Source organism: Porites lutea, chromosome 1 (assembly GCF_958299795.1).
Source record: "Porites lutea chromosome 1, jaPorLute2.1, whole genome shotgun sequence".
Classification (NCBI taxonomy): Eukaryota; Metazoa; Cnidaria; class Anthozoa; order Scleractinia; family Poritidae; genus Porites; species Porites lutea.
This window is the reverse complement of record NC_133201.1, coordinates 1,316,015-1,337,975: the sequence shown is the minus strand read 5'-3', so window position 1 is coordinate 1,337,975 and position 21,961 is coordinate 1,316,015. Positions and strand designations below refer to the sequence as shown.

The following is a 21,961-nucleotide window of genomic DNA, read 5'->3' as shown; positions in this document are numbered from 1 at the left end:
TATCGACGGCAACCCCCATTAATCAAAGTCAGAAACTCGCACGATGAGACAAAATTATTGCGTTTTTGACATTGGCGGCGCACTTTTAAAATAAAACCTAGGCAAATGTTTTATCGTTTCATAAAAAAATCTTGGATCATTGCCGCTTGTTAGGAAATGCTTTGTAATGTGTGTAATTTCGAGCCCAAAGTCGTAAATTCTAATGGTCTGAGTGTTTTTTCTTCTTTTCGCATAACTGCCTATATGGGTGTAATTCCATTTTAGATAAACTTTGGTTAGTTTAAAAGATTTTACCATTTTTATCCTATCAGCGTGCGTCGTTCATTACACGATTTGATTAGACTTTTATCATACTTCTGCAGTCACCGCTTTCTTCCATGCAGTTTTAACTTGGCATTCTCTTCGTAGATAGATATCCTCATTTCTACAAAACAAAACCAAAAGACTAATGCAAGATAAAGTTCTGAATCCAAGCAACAAGTTCTGCTTGGCATTATAAAAAGATGTTGCTTACATTCGCATTGAAGACAAATAAACAAGGGAATTAAATGTTCGCCACTAAGTCTACGCGCATACACAGCGTCACACCTTTTCTGTTTAGGAGGTTCTAATCATTAATCATGTGAGAAAGCTAACAAGTCAGGTTTCAATAAACAGTATTTCAATGTAGGCATTAAAGTAAGCCCAATATATCTTTTGTAGAGTGAAAGATATGTGAATAATTTTTGCGGAACGAAAGCGAAGCCAAAGGGCGGTACTCAAAAGTTCAAAATTGGGTCCAAAACAGAAAAAAACGGGAAACCCTGGGTCCAAAGGAGGCACTAAATTTTATTATCTCTTCTTGCTGTTAAATAACTTCTGGTTTAATAACTCAAAGGAGCGACAGCCACATAGAATTTATGAACTCCGGCAAGGCATGGTGATAACGTGACTAGAAAATAATAACAGGCTGATGTCATATTATATTCCCCGTCCTGTAACGCCTTATAAATGGGGTAAAAATGAAGGGATACAGAAACAAGGGCATTTCAATCTCTATTGTTTGGATTCCACACAATGTTTTTGTACGTTTATAGGCACAAATGTACTTATAAAAGATTGGGAGGTAATAAAGACTTGTTATCGGTATTTTTTAAGATATCGATTGACATGTCTTTCTTCACAAATTTTAGAATCGGAAAACCAAGGCATGCGCGCGGTTTCTGTAGCGCGTGTTTGTTTCTCGTGTAGACTGATCTTCCAGTTGATATAATTACACAGTTAACAGATGTCAATTATACAAACAAACGGCAATTAATGTCCATGTAATAATCCGGCCTAATCAGTAAACTGCCAGCCCGTCGCCAATAAAAACTGGCGGACCTTTTAATAGTAGCCGAAAAGCAAGTTTTTATGTTTAACTTGGCGCGATCAGTAGGAAAGAAGATGACCTAAAAGAAAACGCCATGGCCTCTGCTCTCAGAAACGATTTCGTTGCACGTACAGGCCATTTAGGATTTGGTTTCTTCCTTACTGGGTACCAAAGTACCAAGTACTAAATTTTTGCATCGCTAAAATGTCAGCCATGTCAAATGCTATAAAACTCAAACACATGATGCCACTAATGAAGCTCACGAACTTCTCATTATCTTACTGTCTACAGCTATTTTCGTGAATAAGCACGTTTCTCATCTAGTGTTGGGCGCCACTCAGGTCCAACCAGTAGCTGGTGTCAAAGTTCTCGGCGCCATGTCGGTCATTTTCACCGTCTTTAATTGTATCCCGTCAGGGCCATTAACACGTGAATCAAGACAAATAATAGCTGTTCGCCTTAATTAATAACCTAGTCACGAATGCGAAGAAACTATCAAGGCGGGCACTTTTCGAAGGAAAAAGAAATGTTTAAGAAATGTTTTATCGCAATTTTTTATAGTGAAAAAAATATATGGAAAATAAAACTAAACGTTTTGGCCCCAGGCCGAATCTATTTTTTCTAATCTAAGTTTTTCGTATTCTAGAGTAGGCTGAATTTCTCCATACAAGCATTATAGCGCGGTAAATGTTAGAATTTTTTTAGAGGTTGATTTTGGATTCAAATGTTTTCCGTGGTTTAAGGAACGGGAACCAAACGCGTGAATCAATTCTGTGTCACACCTTTTCGACATGTTAAACTGGTATTTACGATTTTTTTTTTTCCTTCTTTTTGCCAAGTATGAAAACATGAAATAGCGAGCCGGCCGAGCCGGGAACCTCTCTGGTATCCAATCACTGCGCATGCGCCGTTACTAAAGACGAACTGGACCCTAGAAAGAAAAAGCCTAGTAGATTGCCTAGTAGGCTAATCAAGAAATACTAGTAAAAACAGGAGAAAGTTTATAAAGGAGGTAGCACTGAAAGAACAAGATAGTGGGTATGTTGCTATCTTCGATGTACTCGCGCCCCTAGATTGTGTGCAGAATTCTCTAGTTTATATTGACTTTAGCATAACGATCGATCTTAATCGCCTTACATATAAATTGCTAGTTAACAAAAATCCTTTAATGAAAAGCCGATCTAAAAACCATCAACCACAAGACCGCAAAATGTCGCTTTTTTCGAAGGCGAATTCGCGCGTTTATAAGCTTGTATTAATTTACCAGGAAATACGGTCTTCTTGATTTGTGTTTATGTGTCGAGGGGCACTCAACTAAATGACCAATATAATTGCGACGTTACCGATCGATGTTGCCGAGTCGAGCCGACGCCGTTTTGTGTGTCCTTGCCATTTCCGCTTGACAGCCTCTCTAAGGAAAAAAGGGCAGTTTCTTTTTCTCGTGTAGCTTTCGTAAGTCCGACTCGCGGCATACTCCCGGCCCATCATTGCCGTTTCCTGCGTCACATTTCCAGCTGATTTCTTAGTTTTCGAATTTCAATTATGATCATGAATTTTATATATTTGTTTGGCGTGAGTCTGGCCAATTATCCTAGTATCTTGGCAAATGTAACGGGCAAAAGCTAGTTCGCCATGTCTACCGCCTTTTCTCATTTTATGGACTCATGTGCCAGGATTTAAACTAAAATCATAAACCACGTGAGCCACAAGAATAAAAGACTTGATTTTTTTAAGGTTATCGATGAAACTTCTATGGCTACCAAGCTAAGTTTTTGAAAAGTATCAACCCTTGTTCTAGGTGAGTGCGATGTCAAGAATGCATTTTGTATAAACAAAGACTGCAGAAGCATTTACATAATGAGAAAGATGTACCTCATGGTATGTCCCTTCACACTCCAATATCCACATACAAATTCTCAATACTGATCTCTATACGTTTCCTTGAAAGACTAGTTGAGAGAATTTGTTCAAAGATCAAAGCACTTTCAATAAGGTATTAAAATTGTTAGGAGAAAATTGATGTTGGTCATTCTTGGGACTTGTTCATGTCGTCACCATGAGGGGTCATATACTTCCTCTAATCCAATTACTGTACAAGGAAAAGGGTTTATTGTGTCCTGGAATGTCTGCGGAGAGGTTCATACTTAGCTTTAACGTCCCCTGTTTGGAGGCCGACAAGTTGTTTAGTTCCAGAGAATAATAAATATTCATATTTGCCACAACTATCTCCTAAGCTGAACATGAATATTGGAGGCAGAAGACAAAATATTGTACAGTAACAGCCCGCTTTACGGACACCCTCTTAATTTGGACAGGGAATTATTTATAGGGACAGTTTACTTTGTACCTGCATGAGTAATGAAAACCCTTACATTTCTCTCTAAATTCAACCCGTTTAATACGGACACTTTCTATGGCCCCCTCAGTGTCCTCATTAACGAGGTTTGACTGTACAAAGTTTGTGTATTATAATTTACTGGAAATCTGTATGGGTCCTTCAAGCTGTCCTGGGCTAACCAGAAAAATAAAAGATTGGTCCCTGAAATCCCTGCCTGACTGAAATACATTTCTTCAACTGTGATTCTGAATCGAACCAGTTACTGGACAAAAACCATCAAAACTTAATGAAATTAAGATAAACCCTGTATATGAAAGTGGAAGTTCTATAGGATAACGCTTTAAAAGGTCCGAGAATTTTTGTTAGACGAGCCTTGGAGTAAATCGAACGATCCCGTAATACTTTTGACTGAATTTTGTCTCGCAAGTCAGTTTGGGGGTTACATGAAAGGCCGTTTATAATACAACCGGCCTTGGCAGTTTGCCCCTTTTACGCTCTTGTGCATCTAAAATTAAAGGGTTACTTAGGAAAAGTATCAACAAAGAAGCAGACAAACAAAAGAACCATTTCTCATCACTGAGAAGGTAAAGAAAGAAAGAAGAGCAGCTGCAGTGGGTCGGGAGTATGTAATTTAAGTTGCTAAAAAACGATATTAAAAACACTTTACTTTGCTTCACCTGTGAAAACACTAAAAAATATCCTAAGGATAACGACCGATGTTCACGTTGTAAATAAAGAAAAAGCCACATATTGTTAAAGTGTATCGCACAAAGAAGGGAAGTGACATTGAATGACCCAATGCTACGTTATTGAACAACACGTCGAATCTTCAAAGTTGGAGAGTAATATTTGAAAGATCATCAGCGCTACTTGTCCATCATGACCACAATTAGACTGTAACAGTTTAATTAAATGGATTTAAATTCTTGTTGCTAAATCACTCAAAGGACAAAGGCTTTTTTCAGTTTTATGAGCCCTGATATACTCCACTTTGACCTTATTTAATGATTTTTTAATAAGGAAATTCAGCTATTTTCTGCTGATAACGTCAATACGTGTTTGTTTTAGTCTATGAAGCAGTCGTCTGCTGGGGAATAATTCTCTTTAGTGAAGGGTTTGTTTAGAGCTGGTTTTTAACAATTTCAAAATTGGATGACACATGTATATAGTACACAACAACTATTACACTACAAAGGTCGTCTCTTCGTGTAGCTCTCGTCATGTATTTGAAGCTTAATTATGAACTTGGTTCGTTTTATGTGTGAGACTAATGCGTCACTGACACAGACTCTTATTTCGGATCATATCCGCTCAGCGTTGTCTTGAAATCCGAATCGCGAGAATTTTGCGGCACCCAAAACAAGGTGGTATTCGTAAAAGAGATAAACAATTAAACAACTTAACTCTACTTCCTTATCGGCTTCAATAACTTGTCCGTTCAATTAGCAACCGCCCTTTTTATCTTTTTCAGACCAAATTGAGATCTCCTTACTATTGATTTTTTGAGAACATTGCCAACACTAAGTTAATGCAAGCAGTAGACTGTATCACAGAAGTTAAGTATTTTAATGTCTGACATGTGCGACTGCATTTTCTCATTTCATTTAAAACTATGTGCCAGTGTTCAGAGCTCTTTCCTCCCTGACAAATGTGGTCTGGGTTCTAGTCCGTAGAGATTTCTTCCACAAAATAGGTGAAAAATAACTAAGTTAAAACAGCTAGCTCTGTTCTGAGTATTAGCTACCACGGAGGGACACTAATACACACGACAAGCTTGGGGTGTATATCATCAAGGGGATGATCACTAGAAGCGAATCTCATCACTGCATTTGCATTAGATTCCCTTTTGCTCTTGAACATGAGCCCATAATTTGGCTGTTGTCGTATTTGCCAGTTTATTATAGCATATTGAACATCCAGTTCAATCCATCGTTGCCCATCTCCTGGTCGAATGACATCACTTTCTGCTAATCTGTGTAAACGAAATCAAACGTTTTGATATCTAAAAATGGTTGAAGATTAAGACAGGGGTTTATAGGCAGTACTGAGGGGGGAGGTCGTGCTACCCAATTTTGATACTTGTACATTTAAACGCCTGAATGGGCGCGATGGAACCGAATGATTTAGAGATTAAATCAGCCCCCTACCCTGAGGAAAAAAATCTTGAATGCGGGGGCTGGGGGGTGGGGAAGGGCGTCTATACACAGACTCGAATAAGGAGACTTGCCGTATCAGTTCCACTAGTTACAAACGGACAAAGTTGGTCTACGATCCTCTTTCTTTAATTTACACCTTTCACTCTAGGGGCCACGGTCTCGCTTTTTGGCTGTGGAGAGGTATACTAAAACAAAGTCTCTGTTTAAAGAGCAAAGTAAACTACACAAATTGTTTTTGACGTTTTAATTGAAAAGAAAATTGTGCACGTACTTAATCTTTGAGACGTCTTTCCCAATCCCCAGATAATCTTGATGCCATGGAATCACACTGGTCGTGTTCTTAGGATTCCAGTCTGTGCTGATGATCTGATACACCTCCAATGTATTGGCTGGAATTGATGCCATGTCATCCCCCACATCACTAATACCAAATCCAGCGAGATAAAGATACAGTTTTGCTGAATGTACTATGGCTCTCCTTGTAATTTTCTTTGTATCGAAAGCAATTAGAAAGCGCTTCTTGGGTTGTCCTTTGTTCTTTCCGGCGAACATGTGTTTTCTGCTCAGCTCGGTGTTATAAGCATGGGTTATGGTGACGTGTTGAATTACTTTGAATGATAAAGGGAAGTCGGTCGGGTGTCTCCCTATTAAGAAAATTAAGTTTCAGCAGTTGTGCCATACGACTATGGAAGCTGACTATGATTCTCGAGAATAAGTTTGCAAACGGACATGTGCTAGACGAAGACCGAACTTGTATATCCGCATCCTAATGATATTCTCTAACTACTCTTAAAATTAGTATGCGGACGTCCCTTTCTAAATCTTTCACGCAGAGTGTATTGTGATGGCCCAGCCGTCCGGTGGATTCCATGGTATTAACAACCCACTGTATAAGTGAAACAGTGCCTGTTAATTTAAGAAACAAAGACTGATCGTTTAAGAAACAGTGATAATCAAAATAAATAGAAACAACTAAATTCCTCGTTTATAAAAGATATAATCTCGAACGCTCAATGCTCTAAAGTTTTTGAGTTCTTATTAGCCAATAAGAAGCAAGGCCAAAATATGAAACTTGTTTGCGCGTAATATCTTTGCTTGACGAAGAACTTTATCGCTGTGTTTCGAGAAGTGATTAGTTCTTTGTTGTCCATGTCAGTTATGAATGGTCATGGCTATAACAATAAGATTTTATACCCTAAGTAAAATTAGTGTTTACTTAATTCTTACATGTATCGCATTGTGTTGCAAGTTTTGAATTAAATGTTGAATTCTCTAAAGCTGTGAATTCCTGCGACACTGAAAAATAAAAAAAAATGAAGACCAATTGACTCTTATGATACTTTAAAATGAAGAAACAAGAGAGAGTATCATTTTAAAAATTACACAAGGGAACAACATTCTTTATCTGAAAGCCTTGAAAACCTGTTTTGTGAGTGATCTAGCTCGGTAGTAGACAAACAAATTAAAAGTTCCAATATAATAAGGACCTCCTGGTCATTACAAGACATTGAAGTTTTAATGCCCGTTGTGGTAGCTGTTGATTACAAGGTACATAGATGAAGTTGCCTTGCGCAGAGCGTTGTCGGATAGCTATTGGTTTACAATAGCTATCTGCACGACGTGTAGAGCATCTCTCCTTCGCAGGGTTTAATGGGGTGTTATAATTTTCCGTGCAAAGTTAGTGCTGACGCGAAAGTAAACGCGGCTATCCTCCTCTCATGCCCTACCACGTGATAGGACAATCACATGATGACGTCATCTTACTACGACTACCGGAATCCTGCAATTTGTTGTGTACTTGTGCAAATTAAGGATATTGTTTTTTAAACCTCAGTGGTATTGACAAATTTAAATTAGAAAGCAATAACGAAATTGATTCTGATATTGTCATGACCTTGAAAATGGCCCATTCTACTGCTGCACTCACTTTTTCGCGGATTTTCTTTAAGGGAAAGATAATGAAGCCTGTGCATAGAAGAAAGGGGAAGAAATAAACTTGCTTTATTGAAAAGGATGTCGGGAATTTCCATAAAACAGGGAAACACGGCAAGTAAAAGTTTAGAAAATCGTTTGTCAGATAGCCTGCATTGCAGCCGGCCCACGCACTCGTCTAAACCATTTGTATTGTCTACATAGAAGATTTAGAGGGTCTGCGACGCAGGCTATTGTCAGAGTGCACCTTGGAAAAAAAACTTTAAGGTCTATAAACTCACCTGGTCTTTCTATGTTGGAGCACAAAAATCTAAAGCGATAGTCGTCACAGATTTTGTTAGGTCCGGTCTGTTCAGTGTTTCTGCAGTATACACCCACACGCTCTTTACAATGAATAACCTGCCCTGTCAGCTGAGCTGCCGAGCCATCGGCTCTCTGACACTCTATATCCATCACAGACGTAGAACACAGGTCACCATTTAGCGCCACAGCCCAGCTTCCCGTCGGCTTCCTGACAGTGTATACCCATGAAGACCAGGTTCCATCTGAAAAATCAAGCGAAGCATTCTCCAGTGTTCATGGCTTGAGAGTAATGTAATCAATTAAATGATTCCCGTAAGAGATTTGATTGATTTAAGTTGTGGATGGCAGTGTTATACTTGGAAATAAAAAGAACAGCGACGTAAGTCGTAACGTGAAATAATTTATGCGTCGTGAGAACCTTCACTGGACAACTGGGCACATAACCGTTGTAAGTTAATCCTTGCACGAAAAGTTGTTATTTTTATTATTTTTTTTCCTTTTCATTTTTTTTCTCGGCCAGAAAAATGAAACGCAGACAATAGGCTCTGCATGCGTACAATTAAGGAAACCAGTGACGCTCTAGAAATGCAGCCCAACCTTGTATACGGACAGTCGTGCCAGCTCGATCGGCTAAGGGACACATTTCTGTAGTAACAGTAATCGTTATAATGGTGGCTTTGAGACTCCAAAACTTCCATAAGTTTAAATGCACTCAGAAGATGAAGAAGATTAAGACACTTACATGTTTCAGGTGGTGAAGGCTGGCTTTCTCTCCACTTTCTTAAGTCCATACCAGGGATCCCCGTACATTCAACACGCTTCAGTTCATCAGTTGCGGTGATGAAGGCATCTCGCTGAACAGAAACAATGCCAAACACGTTATCGCATAACACTCGCGACAATGAAGTCTTATGGAGTTCAGCAATTTGTTCATCGCTAAAAACCCCTTGGTTTTCGAACCAGAAACGATCACCATCACGTAGCCGACGAAATTGTTCTTTGATAATGCAGTGAAACGTGGGGCCAACCATGGCACCTGGAATAGGATCTTCAGCCAGACCTGCCACCCACAGGTCCGCATATTCCACGTCTTCGTACAAATCGTGGAGTAACTTCCTAACGGTAGCATCTTTGATTTCAAAGTTTGTTTCTTGAAAAATGTCTGCGTGTGAGAGATTGCATTGGCGTCTCCAGGCACCGTAACCAGGGAGACCATGGTCACGGCCGCGTTGGATATTGAGTGCCGCCAGATCAAAGCCATGTTCAGATTCAGGCTGCTGGAACAGCTGCTTTGTAAGCCCAGCGGCCATTATTCGGTTGGTGCCCTGCGAATCGTTGGCTACAAGTCCAAGGAGAACAGGTTCAATGCCTTCTCCCTGCACAAGTTTGTTATTGAAAAACGCCTTGATGAGAGGCACTTCTGGAGCAATCGGATCAAAATTTGCATCAAGCATTGAAAACTTTGGTCTTACCATACTGTGGCCGAACCTAAACGCGGAGGACGCAAACACATTCAGGACGCCAGGGTGTACATTTCTGTATCCTCGATAAAGTGGCAAGGCCTTGTTACCCAGAATTTTCGGTAGGTAATGATTATATGTTATGTGCTGAAGCACGGCCCCGACTATTTTTCTAGTCTCTTGGTATACCTTTTCCGCATTCCAGTGTTTGTTGATTTGGTTAAGACTCTCTGCTATTCGGTTGTGCTCTCTGACCCACAAGGTATGCATGGATGCGAGTGCGATCTGTTCATTGACTCTGAAGTCGCCAGCATCGAAGCATCCACCGAATAATTGACACAGGTTAAGGGGTGGCTTGAACGGTGACTGCACATGTGGTAGGAGATATCTCGGTCGAGTTATTCTCATGGTACCTTTGTTTGCTGAGGATCAAAACGCAAGGCAAATGGAACGGCAGGTATGATACAAACACCCAACGTGGAAAAAATCATTAACAATGGCTGGTACGGTTTAGATAGAATTGGTTAACTCGGCGTACAAGCCATGTAGCCCATCAACCCGGAGTTTAACTTTGTTTTTGTGGCTTGAAGCGACTAGTATTGCTGCCCCTTCCACCTCTACCCTTAGATGGAATGCTAATAAAGGAATATTTTTCGCCGGTACCCATCACCCGGGTGAAGGGAGACAAAGTGGAGCAAAGTTTTGTTGTCTAAGAAAACAAGAGCCTACAGTAAAATTCTGGAAATCAGTCCAGTGAAAATTTTCTACTCCACTCTGTCAGTACTTAATACTTACATTCAAAGTCTCTAAGACGCTCAGCTACGTGATTACTGGAGCCATATATTTGTGATCCATCGATAAACGAGGTGATGGTGTTCAGCTGCTCCCGAGGCGTTACATTCTCGTTATCATTTTGGCATGCGGCCGCTGACCGAGTAAACATAGTACACCCAGACTCATCTGGATACATTATTGGAAAGCAAGGAGGCTCAAAATCTTCAAATGATCCATCACAGCTACAAGAACAGACGCAGTATTACTTACATAAGAACACGAAGATTTACATAAATGATAGTAAGGAAAACATCCCATAACAACTCAGCCAATTCCCATTTCGAGGTCGCAAATTCAATTTTCTACCCAGTTCTGCTATGAATTCCCCCAGAGCGATTAACAATAATTTTCTGAAAACACCATCGAAGAATCACGAAAATTTTGTCGTAAGGTATACCCAAAACTACACCTAGTTTTCTCTATCCATTATGGAAGATGCGCAAATGGTGAATTCAGAAAACATGCACAAATAAAATTATTAGTCCTGACAAAAAGAGCAGTAAAATATAAACCTACTTTGGCAAAAAACATTTTTCGCCACCTTCGCTCTCTGCTGTAAAAGAAATGTCATGGTCCAAGAACTGTCCCCACTGCATTAGCATATGCGAGTAGTTGTTCTTGTTTCCAGTAGCCTCCGTAACGTGAATAAGAAACTCTTTGCTTACGCGGTGCGGTGATGGAAGATCTGGCGCATACGGCTGATCGGGGAATCCAACTGGATCTGACAGACCATTCACATCGTAGTAGATTGGGTCCAGTATCCTAGTATAGGGTGTTGTCGCGGCTCCCCATGTGGGATTGTCAAGGTTATTACAGGTGCCGTCAAACGTTCGGTAGCGCGAGTGATACTCAGTGTCAGAACAGTTGGCTACAGGTAAAGTACAGTTGACCTCTTTGATGATCTGAGACAGTTTGGAAGCAGAGGCGATAGAGCTTGCCCCCAGTCTTACGGATACCACGCCTGAACGACCACGATCATCTAAAGCAAGAAATAGGAAGACCCCTGATTACGGCTGAGACAAGGATTTATAGCCTTTATTATACCCTTTCCCCTTTTTATAGCCTTTATTATACCCTTACAAAATCCTGTGGTGTTACCATTCAAATGAGACCTCTTTGGCAAAACGAATCTTAAGATGTTTTATCGTGGCCTTTATCGAGAATGAAAAGTTAATCACTAAACCAAAACTGATTAGGGAGCCCGGCAGCAGTCTTATCATCAGGCTTTAAGAAAGGTTCTAAAGGAAAGGGCGGAAGGGAGAAGACAGTAGTGCTGCATCTCCTGATACTCTCTTTACCAATAAGAAGGTATGAGTATATCTATAAATAAAGTTCTCTTTTTTTCTTCATTTTTTTAAAAATTTTCACGAGTAACTCACCCACCCTTCGAAGGAGGAAAAATGGCGGTAGAAGTGCTAGGCGCGGGGGAGTGTCTGGTTAAGGACGAAGTTTATAATGGAGTAAGGAAGTTTTGTAGAAAGAAACTTTAATGAGCACTGTGTGACTTTAACTTTAATGAGTACTGTGTGACTGCGAAATGCCGTTCAACCCATAAAAATGACCCTTGCTCGCCAACGAGTCCTCAGCAGGTCAGAGGTTAGAGCATCCGATCTAGAACACGGAGGGTCGTGGGTTCGAATCCCATCTGGGGCTCAGATTTTTTCTGTGTCCTCTTATGGTTGATTCTTTACATCTCCCTTTATTTCCTTTATAATATTAATATCAGTGGCATAACTTTAAAAAGACCAGCAATAACTTACCTATTAGTTGTGTTGCTATTTCGCGCTTTATCTCTCCAATAATCTTGTTGAATTGTAAGTCTGCCTTTGAAATCTTCTGGGCTTCGGTGGACGGTCGCCGAAACATGCGATGCAAGGAAAATTCTGTGCTACTTAGAGGTGATTTGAAATCATCTGAAAACGTCTCGTTCCTCTGAGATCTTAGGCGTTCAGAGCGGTCCACAGCAGCCGACTTGTTTTTAACCGCAGCCATGGAGGACTTCACGAATCCATTGCCAGCGTAATCAGGTACCACCACGACAGACACCTGCGTCGACTCGAACACATTTGGTTTTTCTTGAGTCCGAGCGACAACTTGTAGCACGAAGCTTGAGGCTTTATCACCAGAGACCAGTTCTGTGAGTTCTCTGCTAATTCTGAGAAAGCCTTTCGCGGGGTGCAGACTAAAATGAGGTTTTCCGTGAAAAGGATCTATAGACTGCAATCTATAGCGTACAGTTGAGTTCTTTAAGTGTTTGCTTTTTTCTACGCGCAGGTGCAGGATGGTCTGTCCGACGACCATGCTGCACGGGATAATAACAGAGTATATAGGACTGGGGAATTTTAAGCCTTGATTCCCCCTCGGTTGGGGTCGTCTCTTTTGCGCGCTTGTTACTCTGATAATGACCATGACATAACCTGAAACGACATTATCAATGCTTGCCTTCACTCGCAGGCGATAGTTGGACTTCCTCTGGAGTTTGCGGCGAACGGAAACTGTGCCTGAACAGAGGGAGAGAGACAAAAATAACGACACACAGAAAGACAAACTGTCGTAATACGGTGAAGGATTACCTAAACTGGAATAAAAAACTTTCATGGTAATGGTGATGTCGTGGATGAGGAGACGACAGTAAGTGTCTTTACTTTATTGTATATGAATAGTAGTTAGATCAGATTTCACGGACAAGCCTCACCCCTTTGCTGTGGATCAACCGTAAGACGAAACTCTTCCCTAAAATTGATCACTAGAAATGTCTGAGATACAAGAGTGTTCGACTTTGGGAGAATGCTCAGAATACAAGGGTCATTTTTCAAAGTGCCCACAAATAATTTGAGACACTTTCCTGATAGGCTCGATTTCCGCTGGTGGGGCGCCGGCTCATTTCCCGAACAGCGGTTGGTAATCGAGCCTACTTTTCGTGATCGAATTTGAATTTGGAATGTTTACTTATGAGAGAGGGGCGAACCAGGTAACCAGACGAAAAACCAGTCGGAGAAGAGAACAAGCTCAACCCGCATGTGGCATGTCGATGCGGCCGGTCTGGAGGCTGCATTAGTGGGAGGCGAGGTCTATACAGCACTATCCCTGCCCCCATCTACCTATGATCGTCGTACGACCTTTTTGTTTCTCCTTACTGCTTTGGTCCTCTTGTATCCTTTTCCTTTGTTATTGTTTATAAGTATGTAAATGAGAATTAAAACAAAACTGAAGCAAGGCTGGAATATGGAAAAGGGCTGATTTATCTGAGGCCAAATGGGTGGCCAATAACAAAATTAGCCTTTCTCAGGGCCAGAGCTACACTGAAAGAGAATACTATAAAGGCTCCTAAGATTTGAATTTAAATTCACATGAAAGGTTAATAGAGTACCGAAGTGTGACGTCATAGAAAATGAAATTTGTGAAATTATGGGATTTGTTAAGCTATTCTGAAAGAACAACGTCCAAGACGCCTACTCGCCAAAAATTAGCAATTTGGGGCAGATTGTCTCTGAGATATTAGCCCAGTTATGCTCCGATGACTCCATACAAATCCTTCTAAATCTTACCTGGTTCCTAATCTTATGAACCAAGCCAAATTTAGAAGGATTTGTATGGAATCGTCACAGCATAACTGGGCTAATATCTCAGAGACAATTTGCCCCGAATTGCTAATTTTTGGCGAGTAGGCGTCTTGGACGTTGTTCTTTCAGAATAGCTTAACAAATCCCATAATTTCACAAATTTCATTTTTATGACGTCATCACTTCGGTACTCTATAGAGAGGTTTAGATTCTAAGACGAGAACGACTGCGAGTACGAGATTTTCTCAGTAGTAAGTACTGCCCGCGCGTGAGCTAGCGTAATTTTGGCGGGAAAACGTGGTAGCCGTCGTCATTCTACTACGAGTTTTAAGATCTTTTAATAGAGACCTTTAGATCCTAAGACGAGAACGACTACGAGTACGAGATTTTCTCAATACTACGTAGTGCTGGCGCGTGAACCAGCGTCATTTTGGCGGGAAAATGTGGTAGCCGTCGTCATTCTACTACGAGTTTTAGCGAGAATGTCGAAGTGGCACAAACAAGTTATCAAATGTTAAAAGTTTTATCATTTTGCGATCGCGAGAGGGTGTAACCTCCTTTACTAAAGGTAACAGTGCTAACATTTCTAGTGAAAAATGGGAAAATGAAGCTTTCCGGGGAGTCTATAATTTCAGAATACGCGAAAAAACGTGAAGTCAAATCTCGTACTCGAAGTCGTCCTCGTCCTGGAATCTAAAGGTCTCTAATGTCGTAGTGGCGGGAACAAGTTATGAAATGTTAGAAGTTTTAGCATTTTGCAATCGTGAGGGGTCTTAACCTCCTTCAATAACGAAAACAAGGCTAACTTTACTGACTTCCTGGTGAAAAAAGTGCAGTGAAGAATTCAGCGGTGTCTATCTTTTGACAATACGTGAAAAAAACTTTAAATCAAATCTCGTACTCGTAGTCGTTCTCGTCCTCGAATCTAAAGGTCTCTAACGACAAACTAAAATGAGAACAATAGATAGTATGATACACAGGTAATTAATTATACAACAAGGTAATCGAGAAGGTACAGTTCTGGCCCTGAGGAAGGCTAGTTTTGTTAGCCGAAACATTGCCCTCAAATAAATCAACCCTTTGCAGTATTGTCAGCCTCGCATTGAGTTTTGTTTTAATTCCCACTTCAAGTCATGATGTCTGGCAATAGTATCTCTACATTAGAGATCCAGGAAGAAAGAACCACTCGGTTTTATTTATGCTTTGAGTGGACCTCTGCATTCATAGGTTTTTTGTTAGGTGTGTAACATAACAGCTTAAAACATATTCCTAACATATAATTGTATAAATCAGGAAATAGTCCAAGAAGCACGGTACCTGTTGATGCGTTCACTTCAAAAAATGCGGTTTTATCATTGTAAGGCTTTTTGTTCACAGATACAATGGAATAATGGAATACTCTTCGGGAATTCCTGGCACTGGCTCGAACTGTAAGAATGGAAGTGCCAGGCGGGGCTGTGATCTGTACTGATGAACGATAACGCTTCTTGGAGAACGAAATTGCGATGTCCTCTGGAATACAAGAAGAGAGTAGGTTAGCAATTAAGCAAGCTCGATGAATAGCCAAGAAATGAGTTCGCGCAGGCTATTAGTGGATGGTTATTTTGATAAACTCTTTTGCCCATGTCGGAAGCTCCCTTTGGGTGATGGCTCAGCTGTCCTTGTAGGAACCTCTATAAGGACCTTTTTTTAACTAAAAACTTTGATTGAGTGCGCACTAAAGGGTCCCAAAGGGTTTTCGTCACTAGACATTACATTTTTAGCTGTTAAGCATTTATAAACACTAAATAATAATAATGAATTAATAAATGAGACCCCTTGAGATCTTATATAAAAACTTCAATTGAGTCGAGTTACTCACCAACACATTTCTTTTCTTTAGGAACAAGGCGGAATCCTGATCGACATTTGCATCGGAAGCTCCCTGGGGTATTCACACAGTTGTGATGGCAGCCGCCATTCTTCCGCTCTGTGCACTCATCAATATCTAATAGGATATTTTTTAATAATGACTTTAATGTTAAACATTTTCGTTCCAATAAGTGGTCAAAGCCAAAACTGGACAAAAAAAAAAATACAAATTTTATTCAGTAAAGAGCTGAAAAACACATAGAACCATTAAATTACCAACAGAGAGACTTCATGCATTAGCTCGATTTGAATGGTCACAACATCATCTCGCCCACAGACTGGGATTGAGAAGGTTAAGAAGGAGAACAACTCACAAACTTTCTTTACATGATATAAATTTTGGTGTATTTTTCAATCCTCCGGTAGCTCGAGGTCGCGTAAGCATAAAAAACGGGAAAAGATTGAACACCTGTTTACATTGTTGTCATGTATTTTGACCCGGGGGGGAGGGTACTTCCTAGTAATAGGCTAATGGGGATGTGCAGCTGGATGCGGTCGCATTTTCACGACTGGATTGACTATCATCAGGTTGCATTTTTAACTGGAATGGGGTCACACATTGTCAGGATTTTGGGGGTAAGAAAATTTAGATATGTAGGGATTTTAAAATAGAAAGATTTACACCACATTAAGTTTAGCAAATGTGTCAGTTTATTTCAGGATGACTTAGTTAGAAGGCTTTATAAGGTAGATGCTTAAACAGAAAGTGACTAAGTTGGGATCGCGAAAATTACTTTTTTCCAAAAGTGACTAAGATGCGGTCTATAACATGGCCACAGAATACACTATAATGGGGTAGGGGTTCTGATAGGCCAGCGGCACATACCCAGCAAAAATTAACTCAAAGTAACCCCCCCCCGTCCTTTTCAGGATTTTTGAGCCTTTGGACAAAAAATTTGAACATATTCGGCAAATAACTCCAAACGTCAAGACTACAGACACACTCGTTCCCAGGGTCCCCTCCTACCCGTCCCTGTCTCTCGCTCCGCAGGGACATGTAGCAGATAACCCTGGAAACGAAGGTTGGACTACAGAGCAGTATTTCTATATATAAAGTTTTCAGATATTCAGAAAGATAATTGAAACTTTGAAATTAGAATGAGTATACACTGCTGAATGAAAAAAAGAAAGAAAGAAAGAAAGGAAGAAATCTGGATCCCTTCCCCCCATAACCACGTACCCTCTGCTCCAAACCATGCTCTAAACCCACTCCGGCCACCAGACTTTGATTTGAAACGTATCCACAACTCATTGGCAGGAGATGTGACATTGCTGGGCTTTTGGTTGCCACAGAAAACCACTGAATCCTTTTTATTGCGAACAACATTAAAGTCAGTAAATCTCTGTTTTCGGGTACTGATCAGAACGTACTCGTCCCGACAGGCTGGAGTCCTGCTGACATCGAAGCGTGCGTCAAAATGAATGTGAACTCTGAATCCTGTGTTAACTTTTATCTGCCATATACAGGTCTGTGCAGGACCATAGCTGTGTGGGTAACCTGGTGATTCTATGGTACCAGACTGTCCTGATAGCTGAGTGATCTTACGCTGGCATTTACCTGAATGGAAAAGAATAACATGCTCAACCCTCTAGGTCCCAAGAGTGACCAACATCAATTTTCTCCTAACAACATCAGCAGATCATCAAGAGTAAAGGTTATGGGAATTACTAAATTGAACACCAAAGGAAGTATGTTCTGATCATAAACCAAATTCTCTCAACCATTATTAAAAGAAATGTATGGAGATCAATCTGGAGAATTTGTATGTGGATCTTGGGGCTCAAAGGGTTAAAGTAACTCGATTCCTAATGTTTGTGTGAAATTGTTGATTCTTCGTCCATCCATTCATTCATCAGTCTATTCATTCAGTCATTCATCCAACTATTCATTCATTCATTCATTCATTCACTCACTCACTCATTCATCCATCCATCCATTCGGTCGTTCGTTCGTTGATATTCCGGCCTTCATGTTTTGTATGAAACAGGACCTTGATGTAACTTCGACCCGTTTAATAATAGGATCCAATGACGAAGACATTTTCCAAGTCTCACTCTTAAGAACGCAGTTTGACCGCATAGGAAATGATGCATACTTTATAAGGGTTTTATAAGCCCTCTGCGTGGAAATTCTCTGACTTTCACGAGTTCTTTCATAGGTAATGAGTGAATGCAAGACAATCCAAGTCACTTCTACCGAGGTTTTGTAGCCTGTTTCAATATAACCCAAATAAACAAGGGAATAAAATTAATTTTGGAAGAAAGATGCTTGCGTCGTTGTGACACGATGAGAGACCAGAGAGAAGTTCGGCAACTAAATTGTTTGTTTTTTTGTTTTATTCAGCGATAAATTTTAGTTCTAACTGGTTTAAATTGTTCTGATGATAAACCACAGGAAATAATCCAAGTGACTTTAGGATTATCATGGAGTCACTTGTGGCCTACACGCGAGATCAACCTCGTTCCCAGGGTCTTCTCCTACTCGGGACCCTGGGAATGAGGTTGCATGCCAGCTGCGTTCTTTCAGCTGTTTGAGAACTACAACTGTATGTGCGATTTTCCATTCATTATTTTGCTATTCATTACAAGTTGTAAACAAAAATACCCCTCCTTTCGAGATCGAGACAGCTTGTCAAGTTTTAAAGCAAATTACTCATTTTAGGCTTACAAACTAGTAATAACCAAAGGTTACGGAGTGCAGGTGACAACGATCGAAGGTCAAAACGCTTTTGCTCCAGCGCTGTGCTTTGCGTAAGTTCCACGTGACAAATGGTCAAAACACACTTGATCAGATGACGAGTGCTAGAATATCCAAACGCGCGTGTTCAAAGTACGTTCTGTACATTCCATACATTCTTAATGGAAGTCCAAACGAATGCTGACTTCTTACATGCGATGCATGCGTAATAACAACCTGGAGACAGAAGCCCATAACTGCTGGAGATTAGGATTGCGGGCTCCTCTTCTCGCCCGCAATGACCTGGTCCAGCACACGTGATCAATCATGACCACGTTGCCAACTGTTGGTCTGCGTGGCAATCCCTCCTCTCCCTCCCGAAGTTGGCAAGGACCTGATTTTGCCGCCCTTCCTCTTCTCTTATTAACGCTTAGCCTGCGACGCAGGTCACTAAATATTGCAAAGAACCTCTGGGGCACCCTTTGGACCATGAGTTAGTGTCCTTAATTGAAAATGGTACAGTCAAGAAGACTTTTGCAGGGACTGATCAAACAACGTGAAATAGAGTTAAGTTGCGATATTTCGACTGGCCAATACCAGTCTTCATCAGGTTTATTGAGATATCACGAATTTACAGAAATATGTATGAAGTAAAATAATGACCGGAAATTACATAATATGACGTGGTATGGTGTGGTTACTCAAGACAAGATAACAAAAAAAAAAAAGATATACTATATCTATATATAGTTACAGTTCATCACAAGATATACTATATATAGTTACAGTTCATCAATAAACGTGATGAACTGTAACCATATATAGATATATAGTATATCTTTTATTTTTTTGTTATCTTGTCTTTTTAAGAAATATCTCAATAATAACTCTATTTCATGTTGTTTGATCAGTCCCTGCTGAAGTCTTCTTGACTGTAACATTTTCAATTTTATATATTATGACTGATCACGATCTTTTTGGATCCGACGTTGAGCAAGATTGTTCGTACACGTTTTTGCAGTGGTTTTTTTTTTTACCTTAACTAAGTGTCCTTAATATTGAGAGTCCGTCCGTAATAGCGCCATACGATAAAAAATTCCTTGAGATCAATCGCATTAGAGGGCTTACGCTTCTGGGGTAACTCCCTGTTATAGTCTCTACTTACTTATCTGTATTTAGTTTATTTTATTTAAAAAAAAAAAAAAAGAAATAATGTTTATTTTACTTTGGAGTACAGAAAGGACCTCCTTTCCAAGGAAAAGGTAGAGTAACCGAGATGCCTATCACTAAATATGACCAATCCTAACAAAACAACCAGATTCCCAGGGCATTTCCCGTCCCTCTCATTTTCTAAAGAAAAGCGCTGATTACGAGGTGGTTCACCAACAAAATAAATGAATAAATAAATAAGTAAACAAGTAAGTTACATCCCTAAGTGAGACAACGTTGATATTGTAAAGAAGCTACCCCAAAATACCTATCCACTCTGCCGGGGTGACGGTTGACTAGCTACTCTCCATTTGGGGAACATCGTGAAAAGTACACGCGCGAGAGGGACGCTTCGCCGCTCGCTCGCGCGTTCTCACACGGTACCTTCTCGCGCGGCTGGTTTCGCTCGTCCAAATAGGAGAGCTTGCTTGCAAGCTACTGGGTAGCTTAGTCGAGGACTCCTTTGCCTTGATCCCTGGAAGTCGCTCTATTGGTCAATGAAGCAACCTGGCAAGTCTTCATCATTCTCCATTTTTTTTGTTTTCGTGGGAGGAAAGCCAAACACAACTGAAATATTTCACTGTGCCAGGCCGCACGTTTGAATTGAAAAATAAATCCGACAAAGGCAAAAGGATTATAAAATCAATGACACAAGCCCAAAAGCTTTCAAGTCTAAGTTTCCTGTTAACAACACGAAATTCTACTAGCGCGTTCTATTATTTAATACAGGGATTATTGTCTAGTTCTTACCAGCGGAAACGTTAGTAAACGCTATGCCAAGAATGCTTGTTCTGTGGAGAGACAAAGAACACGAGAGAGTTACAATGAAAACAGAAAAACACAAAATCGTTTTGTTGATCTTTCATCTCGTAGGATTATGTTCTCACTGTAAGTTTTAGAATAACATGCCTACTTGTAAAGACGATATTCTCTAGAGAAGCTACTTACAATGTGACAATGGCCAAGGGAATCATTTCCACTGTTTGAGTCCGTACGCTGCGAAGACAGCACAAAAAAAAGCGCCGAGGAAACCGCAAAATATCACGATCACCAAAATAGTAACCCCAGGGGAGACGCTGGCTAGCATATTCTCCTTCTATGAATGGCTGTCGGCTTTAAAAAGGAAGTGCGTAGATTCGTAAATAAACATCTTAAGCGTTAAAATGACTATTGTAGCGGAAGTCTGAATGATCACCTGATGCCAAAAAGAGAGGAACTGCTAATGACAGCCTCTACCCTATAAACTAGTATTTGGCGCAGCTTACAATAGCGATTAGCAGTTCATTCTCTTCGTCAGTTTAACAGGATTGTTTAGGGACGGACCATTAGAAACCTTATGGGGGGTGGGGGAGGGGGGGGGGGAAGAAGTCCAAAAAAATATGTTCGCGCAAGGGAAAATTACATGAAAAAAAATTCACGCACGCCAATTAATGCTTAACAATATTCATGCTATGGCCTAAAAAAACTCATCCAAGGAATTTGATAACGAAAAAAAATTCCTGCCGCTCCAAAATTCCCTCCCCCCCCCATAACTTTTCTAGTGGTCCGTCCCTTTCTGTGTGCGTTCTTCCTTCTCTTCACTTGAACACGTCAAAATCATTTCTTGATACAAAACATGACAAAGAATTTCTTTGAACCCTGCAGTGCATGTATTGGCCAAAAATAAAATGTCACGACATTGCCATAGTAGAAATGATTGCTTGTGTGACATTCCAGGAATCAAATGCTCCGCGCCGGGGTCTAGTTTATCGCGCCTCCAGCCTGCCTCAATTCCAGGACTAATCTAACAACAACCAATATAATAATCGATAAGCTTGATATAGATTACGTAAATTTCTGTGAGCATTTAGCCGGCGAATTTAATACAGCCGTATCTCTTAAGTGCTCGCCGCTTGAAAATGAGTTTCGAAGTTTCTCTCCTGCAAACTTCACAAGCGACGAGGGGCGATGAGAGACGGTTGTATTGGCAGGCTAGTGAGCAATCTATAAAACGGACAATGGACCGATGAAAGTATGCTTGGGAAGAACTCCTGGCTCAGACAATTTCAGTTTCTACCAGCCCCGGGGTGTGACCGGACTGTTCGTGATGAATCATGACGAGTCATATGCACATCTCTTGGTTGGGTTCGTGTTTTTTTTTTTTTTGCTCGCCTTTGCATCTTGTCTGACGCCCATGATTTTGGGACAACACCTATCCTTAAAGGTTTTTTATTTTTAATTTTATTTT

At 40.5% G+C, this 21,961-nt stretch overlaps 1 protein-coding gene across 2 annotated transcripts; it reads right to left on the bottom strand.

The window, feature by feature from the left end:
- Positions 1 to 4,460: 4,460 nt before the first annotated feature.
- On the bottom strand, positions 4,461 to 21,052 carry LOC140941481 (peroxidasin homolog). Of its 2 annotated transcripts, XM_073390483.1 has the most exons (14): positions 20,930 to 21,052; positions 20,683 to 20,847; positions 20,485 to 20,525; positions 17,029 to 17,406; positions 15,799 to 15,924; positions 15,255 to 15,449; positions 12,135 to 12,875; positions 10,891 to 11,353; positions 10,336 to 10,556; positions 8,823 to 9,962; positions 8,059 to 8,322; positions 7,073 to 7,141; positions 6,117 to 6,489; positions 4,461 to 5,661 (listed from the first exon to the last, which is right to left on the bottom strand). In XM_073390483.1, the coding sequence occupies exons 2-14, from the start codon at positions 20,706 to 20,708 to the stop codon at positions 5,430 to 5,432; spliced, it is 4,269 nt and encodes a 1,422-aa protein (XP_073246584.1). In that variant the 5' UTR covers positions 20,709 to 20,847; positions 20,930 to 21,052; the 3' UTR covers positions 4,461 to 5,429. The 2 variants fall into 2 exon arrangements, with proteins under 2 accessions (XP_073246584.1, XP_073246591.1); XM_073390490.1 differs by lacking the exon at positions 17,029 to 17,406 and having other exon boundaries at positions 20,683 to 21,044.
- Positions 21,053 to 21,961: the final 909 nt, after the last annotated feature.